General features: G+C 39.5%; 1 protein-coding gene across 1 annotated transcript in view; it reads left to right on the plus strand.

The window, feature by feature from the left end:
- LOC140235525 (3'-5' exoribonuclease HELZ2-like) overlaps positions 1–9116 on the plus strand; it is a 74376-nt gene extending 65260 nt beyond the window's left edge. Inside the window, exons 32-35 of the mRNA XM_072315548.1 lie at positions 1950–2177; positions 3001–3160; positions 4667–4834; positions 9007–9116. Of these exons, the coding sequence (XP_072171649.1) occupies positions 1950–2177; positions 3001–3160; positions 4667–4834; positions 9007–9116 (666 nt within the window). The remainder of the gene's footprint in view (positions 1–1949; positions 2178–3000; positions 3161–4666; positions 4835–9006) is intronic.
- Positions 9117–10488: the final 1372 nt, after the last annotated feature.

Below are 10488 nucleotides of genomic sequence, written 5' to 3' on the forward strand. Positions count from 1 at the left end.
TTACCCCTTTGATACAGATTATCATCAGTGATGTTGATGATTGTGACGTAATGATAACAAGGATGATGACTATGATGACGATAGAGGTGATGATGATGATGCTGATGGTGCTGATGATGATGGTGATGTTACTGATTGTGAAGTTTCTACTTCTCGTGGCGATAGTTACAGTGATGATCATGGCGATCATGTTAATAATTATTATAAAATGGGTTCAAGAATGTAGCCAATAGGAAGTGCTGAAATGAGACACACCTCCTTCCTTTACTTCAGTACAATTGCACTGCCTGTAATCCTATGGTAGATTGCCGATCGTCTGTGCGCGCGGCAGCTCCTTTGATGAATTGCATGCATACGCGCTGTCAATCCTGTAAACAACTGCTAGTTCGGGCTGCCGGCCGGCCGGCCTGTCTTCCCTTGTGCATAGCATGTGTGGCGTACGTACGTATACTCTAGCGTACACTTTGTACAGTACAGTAGACCAAGCGTTATGGGACCGGACGCGTACATGTAGTCACTTTGAAGAGCAAATCCAACGATTTAGCAGGTTAATTCTCACGCCGTTTTCAGAGTATGTTGTCTAGTAGGCCTATATGAGGAGTCTATATCAAGTCTTTAAGGTAAAGGGTGCATATTCTATGTAAAATAAGTAAGTTTTCATGCGGGAACTTAACCGGAAACCCAACCCCCCATTATACTTATACTGTATGTGCGGGACTTCCGCGAGTGCGACGTGCGTAAATGTTTGGGACGAACATCTTCGGACGTCTTGACCCACAAAGGTACATGAAAAACGCTGAAAAATGATGTTAGTTTTCGAAGTTTCGACCCATTTTATAAAACAAATGATGCACAGGATTATTTTGTGGCGTTAGTGGAGGCGTAGCTCACTCTCGGGTATTTACAATGTAGTGCAACATGCACTCGGCTTCGCCTCGTGCATGTTTCACAATTGTAAATACCCTCGAGTGCACCACGCCTACACTAACACACTCTATCCTGTGCATCATTTGTATATTATTATTATTATTATTATTACTATTATTTATAGTGCGCTTTTCCCACAAGGCCCAAAGCGCTTACAATCAATTCAAAACATATACAACAGTATGTAAAATAATGGATAAATGTTACAGCTACGAACTAGTTGCTACTGAAAAGATGTGTTTTCAAGGCTTTTTTGAACACACTGACTGATGGAGACTGTCTAACGGTAAGTGGTAAATTGTTCCAGTGCTTTGAAGCAGACACAGTAAATGTCCTATCACCGGCTAAGGTGCGAGTAACAGAGTATGTGAGACGAAGCGGATCACTAGATGACCTCAAATTTCTAGTAGGTGTATATAAAGTCAAACAGGCGTCTAATAATACTTATGATGGGTAGTGATGGTGATGATATGATGGATAGTGATGGTGATGATATGATGGGTAGTGATGGTGATGATTATTACAGTGTACTCCCGTTATAACAAACATGGTTATAACCAAATTCTAGTTACAACGAAGTAAAAATTCAGGCCGCAACGTTATTCGCTCTGACTCGGTGCTTTTTTATTGTTTATTTGTTCGGTTGTAACAAAATTTTGAAATAATGAAAGGAAACTGCAGGTCCGAGGACTAGGCTTCGTTAGAGTCCACTGTATTATTGATTACAAGCTCCCTGCAGTTGATGACCACGTCTGGGCAACATTAAGCAGGGACTGTTTTTATGGGGGACGATTCCCTGATGTTTTTGCTGCAACTCTAGTTTGAAAGGCTTCTGTTAAAACAGAGAATTAGACCATTATTTGTAGTATGAATACAACCATTCAGCAAGCTCCAGCTGGCAAGTTGTAGATGAATAACAACATAAAGAAGTGTGCTCATCTGTAATATTCTATTTCTACTTTTGTATCTGAATGCATTACTCTGTGACCCAGTGCCATGTGGTTTATTATGTACATTTTCAGCACCGGATGATCTGTGAATTTCCATCATCGGCATTCTACGACAACAAGCTACAGACGGATAGGTCAGTGACTGAACGTTCCAGAGACCCCCTATGGAGAATTTGGCCAAATAGAGGGGACACACCCCGTGTCTTCTGCCATGTCAGTGGCCGAGAGGAAACCCTATCGGTGAAGTCAGACGAGGGAAGTGAGATGTCCAAAGGCAATCCCATGGAGATTAAACATGTTGTGAGTATTTGAAATGATAAACTGATTGAATGTTTTGTCATAAATGATGAAAAGATTGATACAATAAGTTCAAAAGTTTTTAACGTCAGCAGTTTCAAATCACCCTTTTACATCGTACCTTTCACATGTGTTCAATTCAGAATTTAGAGATATTATTTTACGTACCCTATTACACATATCTTTTCAGGCAAAAGCCTGGGTTCGGCCTCTGATAGTACTTTTGTGGCTCCTTTTTGTAGCTATTATCTCTCTGTGGATAGATTCAGGCCTTCCCATACAATCTTAATGGCATCCCAGCATAAAACCTAACAGGCTCCAAAACACTTCTTGGCAATTCTGCTACCAAAACACAGTACAGGATTTCCTCTAGGTGCAGAATGCGTCGTGTTGTTCAGAGTACATGATTGTGCTCCCCAGCATTAGTAACAAACCCTGTCTTTGTTTTCTACCAAATACATCATTTGTGATCAGCTCTTCTGATCCAGATAAGTGAGTTTGTGAACAATTTTGAATGGAAGCATTCTTTTATATTTTGATGTGTGCTCAAGGATTGGATAAAGTCAAATTCACATTTTGCTGAAATATCCCAACAAACTTCACAAGGTTTAACAGTGTATGTTAAATTCTTTGGTACAATGAAGGCTGTATTCAGTAATGATGATATATGTAATTCACATTTTCTTTACTATTTGGAGGTGAAAGTGGAAGTAAAGCATCATCATATTCTCCTTTACTTAAGTCTCAAATTTGTCTGAAAAAGAAAAAAAAAAGCTGTTTTATTTGTGAATGGAGCAATTTTTATCTATGTGTTCTGAATCTATAGCGGAGGATTGTTCGCGAGATGGTTCGCCGTGGTGCCAAAGCGGAAAATATTGTGGTCCTATCACAGTATCGGCTCCAGTGCGCTCACTTGACGGATGAACTCAAAACCATGGGAGCACCTTTCAGTAACATCAGGGTCAGCACTGTCGTGAAGAGTCAAGGTTAGTTATCTCATCAAATTAAGCAAAGTCTGAAGAAAATGTGTTTTGTATGATACTAAGATTAGAGTTTTATGAGTAGATATATAATTGGTGTTGTATTATATTTGTATTACATAATATAGATAGGGCCTCATCCACACCAAGCTCTGCTTATGACGGTCCCCTGTATTGATTTCTCCTTTGTCCATGAATACAGTATTTCTTAATACGTTGTTTTGATTCATATGTCATAACAAATAGATGTTGTTATGAAATTGTTAAACTCTCCTTCTTTTATTTTTGCATACTTCGCATACTCTGTATCACTTTGTTTTCATTTGTCATTGTATTTGGAGAAAGAAAATGCAGAAATAAACCAAACCAAACCAAACCAAAAAAAAAAAGTTTAGAAACTGAAAGAGGATGTTGTACTTATAGAGCAAAATAAAATGTGCGTAAAGAAAATAAACCACTACTTTTGCCACCACTACTTTTGGAACTAGTAGTTAAGTAGAAATGTGGTCACAGGTTCATGTGTAGATGCAGATTTTGACGCCATAACCAGTGACAGCATGCACTGATTTATTGCAGTTTATACGACCTGATGAGTGTGATGACTGTGTGTCTATCATCAGTGGGGAATCCTTTTCCATTAATGCAACTCACTTTTTAGAAACAAATAATTAAGGTTGTGTTTAATGATCATAAACACCTCCCAGGATGAACTGAGTTCATTGTGTACAGTATGTAAGTGTTATACCTAGGGAGGGGACTGACTGGTTTACAAACATACTGTACCAAAAAGAAAAAAAAAAATAGTGCTTGCCTTTTTCTCAGAGATTGTTCCACACAACTTTACTAACTTGCCTAAAGTTTGCCCAGCATTGCAACAACGAATGTATGCAAAGTAATGTAGATAATGAATATGAAAATGCACTGTATGAGGAGTATGTAAGGAGTACAGAATAGCTTGTTAGGTTCTCAGAAGGAAAAATGTAAATAAATCTATTTGCATTAGTAAACTAAGTCAGCAGAAATATCAATACGCATGTAAGTGTTTATCCAGGTTTCTACCTATTGAGTCTATATAATCCTAATCATAGTTGGCTATGACAAGAAAACTCAAATTTTTTAGACACATGGGCACGAATCCTTAAAAACGACTTGCGTCTGTGGTTGAAAAACATATCCCAGGACTTACGGGAAAGGGGAACCAATGTGTATGTTGTACAGTAGTATTAAACTTAAATAAGTATGAGAAGATATATCCTTATAGGAGTGGAATTATTCTTCCAGTGTAACTTCCAAGCACTGTCACAGAAACTGATGTGTGATATCATGCCTGAACACATTTTGTTTCAAAAGTCCCAGTGAAGCTGAAGAAGAATTTCATCTACCTTTGTACATGAAGATGAAGTTCCAAGTTTTAAACAGTCAACTATTTTGGCACGAGATTGCGAGGAGCTACTGTACCTGCAGTGTTTTGGAAATTTGTATTTGGTGCATTTTTTTTCTTCTGCTGGACAGGGAGCGAATGGGACTATGTGATCCTGTCCACAGTCCGCTCTATGCCACGCATTGAGATTGAGCAGTGGCCCAGCAAGGGATGGCAGCGCAAGCACCTGGGCTTCATCAATGATGAGAACCAGATGAATGTTGCTCTCACTCGAGCTAAAAGAGGCCTCATCATTGTAGGTAAGTTTGCACTGAAGGCAAAATTTTCCCTCTGTTGTCTGTGTGTCTGCTCTCCTTTCGTCTGGCATTTGAAACACAAAGCTTTAGGTCTCTTTCCCCAGAGGGTGCTGGAGTCATTATGCCTTAATGTCTGCTGCGTATGTGTTCATATGTCCCACACTTTGCTAACATGACTTCAGCATCAGCATTGACAGTTTTTCTTGATACTTGGCTCAGGTATGCTGCATGAGTTGTATTAGAATACACTGATTGAATTTTGGATAATATCCCTCAGGGCCACTGAACTTTGGTTTCAAAAACACACAAAAAAAAAACACATGCTTTTGAGAAATTAATTGCGCTAGTTGTGAATAATGGAATATATAATTTGGCAGGAAGGACATACATGTGCATATATATAAATTAAACAATTATTTTTTATGACAAGTCACTGCACTTTGGCCAAAATTGTCATTTTTCCAGCCGTAAAGCCCAGCTCACACCTTTGCGGTTTTAGCTGCGTAAAACTGTGTCAGCCGAATGCAGCCTTAAAGCAGCCTAACGCAGCACTCCGTGGCAAAATATTTTGTAGCAGTCACATTGTTGCGTTGCTTTTCACCTCGCTCCAGCTTGCTTTTGCTCGTAACAGTACAATTCAATACGAAGATTGCTCGCCCCGTTGCGCGTGTACCTCGTTCGCCACTTGTTCGTTGCTTGCTAGCATCTTGCACTAGCTCACTAGCAGCTCGCATTAACTTGTTTCTCCTCGTTTCACTGCTCATCCACACAACTGTTGCTCGTTTCGGCTCGATCCGCTGCGTATCAGTTCGCCCTGCTGCGTATAAGCTCGTAGAGAGTTGCACTGGTATATAAATTTTTGACATTTTACAGTTACGGAGGGAACAAAGGACTTTTTGGTTCAAATTCTTCCAAAAGCACCAAATTTGGTACACATGTTGCCAAAACCATATACACGTATACTATTTCAATTTTTGATGGGTGCCAAGAAGGGTGCCCTCCGGCCATATTGGCCAAATCCAATATGGCCATCATCTAAAATTCAAAAGTCACTTGCATTGTTTAAAAAAGGTAAACATTTCACAATCATTTTCAAAATCTGTATTATAGGTTTTCTGGGTCAATGAAATCGATTCTGATGTTGTTTTCATGGTCTGAAGTAAACTTTTCCCTATAGGGTCACCCTAAATGTCACTTTGGGTCAAGACATTATTTTCATTACAGGTTATTTCAAATTGGCTTGCCTGTGGTCACTATAGCAGGAATGACAAACTTGCTAATTACCTGCAGTTGTTGAGGACTGAACAGAGCATATTACTGTGTTAAAAAAAAAATTACTTTTCAGCGATATACATTGTGTGGTAATACAATTCGAGAAAAAAACAGATTTTCCACAAAACCTACAATAACAGCGGGAAACACAGTTTGAGGTGTTTTTAAAATCTGATATGTTTGGATCTGATGTTGCTGAAAGAACACAATCATTACAAAAACTTCATGACTTCATAAGCAATTTGTGTTTCTTATGTCAACTAAATGAATTTTAATTAAATCTACCGGTAACTAGATTTTGTTTTCGCAAATATATACACAGTCATAACGAGCTAAAGCAAGCAGCATCAAACAGGAACGAGGAGCAACAAGGTAAGGCGAGGATGAACGAGAGAGAGCGAGCTGCGGACGAGCTAGATTCGCATTGTAGCGAGCTACATCGGCAATGGTCCTTGCTAATGCGAGCAGAGTACCAGGAACAGCGTGTGGTAATGCGAACTAAAGCGAGGCTATGCGAGGTGAAGCGAGCAGGTTTTGCAACCGTACGCAGTGAAACGCAATTCGAAGTAAAGCTGCGTTGGCCTCCGTTAATCAGCTCGTTGTCGCTCGTACCTTGCTCGTCCTTGCTCGCATTTGCTGGTTGCCCCTCGTCTTAGCTCGTATGGATTTTGATCTTGCGTTCAGTTGCGGATGTTTGAAAAAATTTCAAACTAGCGAGCTAGAACGCAAAGCCTCTGCGTTAGTCTGCGTATTGACCTCGTATTAGCTCGTTTCATTGCATAGTGCTGTGTTGGGCTGCGTTAGACTGCGTTCTGGCAATACACAGATGAACGCAAGCTCGAAACGCAAAGGTGTGAGCATAGGCTTAAGTTCAGCTAGTAAAGTTCAGTGGTAGTTTATAATGAAATGACTTGGTGAAAGGACAAGGTCAAAGTTTGCCTATCTTTAGCTGATGGGTGTCATTTTCTGTCTCTGTAAATTTTGCTAGGAAAGTCCAATAAGGATGATATATTCATTTTGATAATTTTTTTTTTTCTGTCTAGATAGTTACATCATGAAAACTCTGGTGCACTTGTTCTTCCAAAGTTTGATACAAAGTGGGGGAGAGAAATTTTTCTCATAATTAGCCTTCTTTGTGGAATACTTTCCCTTGAAAAAATTTGAACTGCACTAGCAAAATTATCTGAGAAATGATCTGTTCAATTTTGAATATAGTTTGTTGCTTTTTTGTCCCCGCCGAACGAGTTCGAGCAGGGGACTATGAAACGGGCTCCGTACGTGTGTGTGTCCATGTGTCCGTCCGTCTGTGCGTCCGTCCGTCCGTCCGTCCGTCTGTGCGTCCGTGTGTGATCAAAATGTTCAATTTGCTACTTCTCTGTCATTTATGAGCCAATTTTGATTCTGTTTGCTTTATATGATAGCACTACATGGGAGCTTTGAAACTTCTACACGGAATTTCAGTTGTGACCTTTGACCTTGACCTTTGACCTATATTGTACATTTTGCTTCAAAAAATGCTACTCCTTCGCCATTTCTAACCCTATTTCGATTCCGTTTGCTTTATGTAATGGCACTAAGTGAGGGCTTCAAAACTTCTACACAGAAGTTTGACCTTTGACCTTGATTTTTTTACCTATATAGTACATTGGCTACAAAATGCTACTCCTTCGCCATTTCTAACCCAATTTCGATTCCGTTTGCTTTATGTGATGGCACTAGGTGAGGGCTTCAAAACTTCTACACAGAATTTTGACCTTTGACTTCTTTGACATTTGACCTTGATTTTTGACCTGCATTGTACATTTTGCTACAAAATGCTACTCCTTTGCCATTTCTAACCCAATTTCACTTCCGTTTGCTTTATGTGATGGCACTAGGTGAGGGCTTCAAAACTTCTACACAGAATTTTGACTCTTGACTTCTTTGACCTTTGACCTTGATTTTTGACCTTTATTGTACATTGGCTACAAAATGCTACTCCTTTGCCATTTCTAACCCGATTTCGATTCCGTTTTCTTTATGTGATGGCACTAGGTGAGGGCTTCAAAACTTCTACACAGAATTTTGACCTTTGACTTCTTTGACCTTTGACCTTGATTTTTTTACCTATATTGTACATTGGCTACAAAATGCTACTCCTTCGCCATTTCTAACCCGATTTTGATTCCGTTTGCTTTTTGTGATGGCATTAGGTGAGGGCTTCAAAACTTCTACACAGAATTTTGACCTTTGACTTCTTTGACCTTTGACCTTGATTTTTTACCGATATTGTACATTTTGCTACTAAATGCTACTTCCGGCGGGGACATATTTTACGCACCGCGTAATTTCTACTTTTCCTTGTTCTATCATGCTATCATTCATATTAGTATTATTTTATGGGTTGAAACAGTATGCGAAAGAACAACAACACATATTTGTGAAATTACATGAAAAGGTGGAGACATCCAAGTCAACTGCATGATGCAGTTGATTGTTCTAGTTTCTATGTTAGTCCAAATGCTTAGCAAGTGTCCATGATGTGCAGTAAATATGAAGGTGTAGGTTGTTCAGCCACTAACAGACCCCATGTTGCCTCATGCAGCATCTGAAATTTCACTCTGATCCTTTGATACATTAGATTGCACCAGGCTTCTGTTTTGTTAGTGCTGCTGTTCTGGGTTTTTGGTGTTTTAAGTGTTTTGTTTGTTAGTTTGTTTGTTTTTCACACTTGAATATTTCTGTCCTGAAAATGATAATCTGGCATAGAGTCTTGATCACAGCAGAGTGTTATGTGTTTTGATTAACTCGTAAATTATATGCTTTTGTTTTAGTTCATGAGCTGTTATGAATTATATTTTGTAGTCATAAATTATTATGCTTGTCTTGACATTGGTGCCTCAATGGGATTGTCTCATCACCAGGTAACATGCATCTCCTCCAGACGCACGAACAGTGGAGGAAAATGATCAACAAGTACAGGAATACAGGCTGTTTGAAAGAGGCTCGCGAGTTCTTGCCAGAGCATTCCTAGGTATCACCCCGCAAGGTGGAAAGCCAAGGGCTATAGCAGCTTGCACCCCAAGCTGCCTGACAGCACAGATGAACCACAGGGCAGACTGCCTTTTTCTGCGTTGAGCTCAGACAACCTATAATTCATACCTTTCTTTTTTTCTTTTTTTTTTTAACCTATATCAAGAAAGCAACGTTTTTTCCTGGATTTTGTTCATTCATTTGTCTGTTAGAAATATTACTATAAAGTCAAGAGAAAATCTTTATACAGGTTTCAGGATAGGTCCATTGTGGTATTGTAGGAGCAGGTAATTTAGCTTTTGGTGTTGATTGGGATCATGATCTGGATCCAGGATATTTTTGAGGAATACGTTTACAGTTTTTAGCATGACTTGCTGACCTTTGAATGGGTTTGCACTCTCCTAGTGCTTCTATTTTCTTTGTCAGTGTGTGTGAACATGCTTTGTAATTACAATGGATGATATACCCATATGGTGTCACAGGTGTGATAGTCATTTATGGTTGTATGGATTAGTTTCTTACAGTAAGTTGCATGTGATTTTTGTTTTAATTTTGATTTAAGGATAATTTATAAAGCAGACATTCAATTTTATTGTCTCGCCCACCGGAGGTAAAGGCGAGACTAAGGGATCCAAATGGTGTCCGTCCGTCGTCCGTCCGTCGTCTGTCACCCGTCACAAATGTTAAAGTTTACCTGCAAGACTCTCTTATGATGCATAACTTGGCAACTGTTACAGCAATGGCAGCCACACTTGGGTGATAGAAGCACTAGGGGTATCTTCATGTTATGGTGTTGTCGGAGGTCATGTAATGATGTCAAAGGTCATTTGAGGTCATATATTAAAGAGTATGTGCAAGACTCTCTTTTCTATGTTAAAGTTAACCTGCAAGACTCTCTGTTGACAAATAATTTCACATAAGTTGCTTGGATTACAACCTAACTTGGGTCATAGATGCACGGGGGGTACCTTCATGTTATGGTGCCGTTGGAGGTCATAGGACAAGGTCAAAGGTCATTTGAGGTCATACGTTAAAGTTTACTTGCAAGACTCTCTTATCACACGTAACTCGACACATGTTGCTACAATGGCAATCAAACTTGGGTGATGGATGCACTGGGGGTACCTTCATGTAATGGTGCCGTAAGAGGTCACATGATAAGGTCAAAGGTCATTTGAGGTCGTACGTTTAAGTTTACTTGCAAGACTCTCTTATCACACATAACTCAGCACATGTTGCTACAATGGCAATCAAACTTGGGTGATGGTAGAAGAGAAGGTTACCACAAGGTCAAAGGTCACAGACAGGGGTCAACGAACTTTTAGGGCCCAATGTTAAGTTTTTAGGGCGCATTTCATTTATGGCTCATAACT

Source organism: Diadema setosum, chromosome 11, assembly GCF_964275005.1.
Source record: "Diadema setosum chromosome 11, eeDiaSeto1, whole genome shotgun sequence".
In the NCBI taxonomy this organism is placed as follows: domain Eukaryota; kingdom Metazoa; phylum Echinodermata; class Echinoidea; order Diadematoida; family Diadematidae; genus Diadema; species Diadema setosum.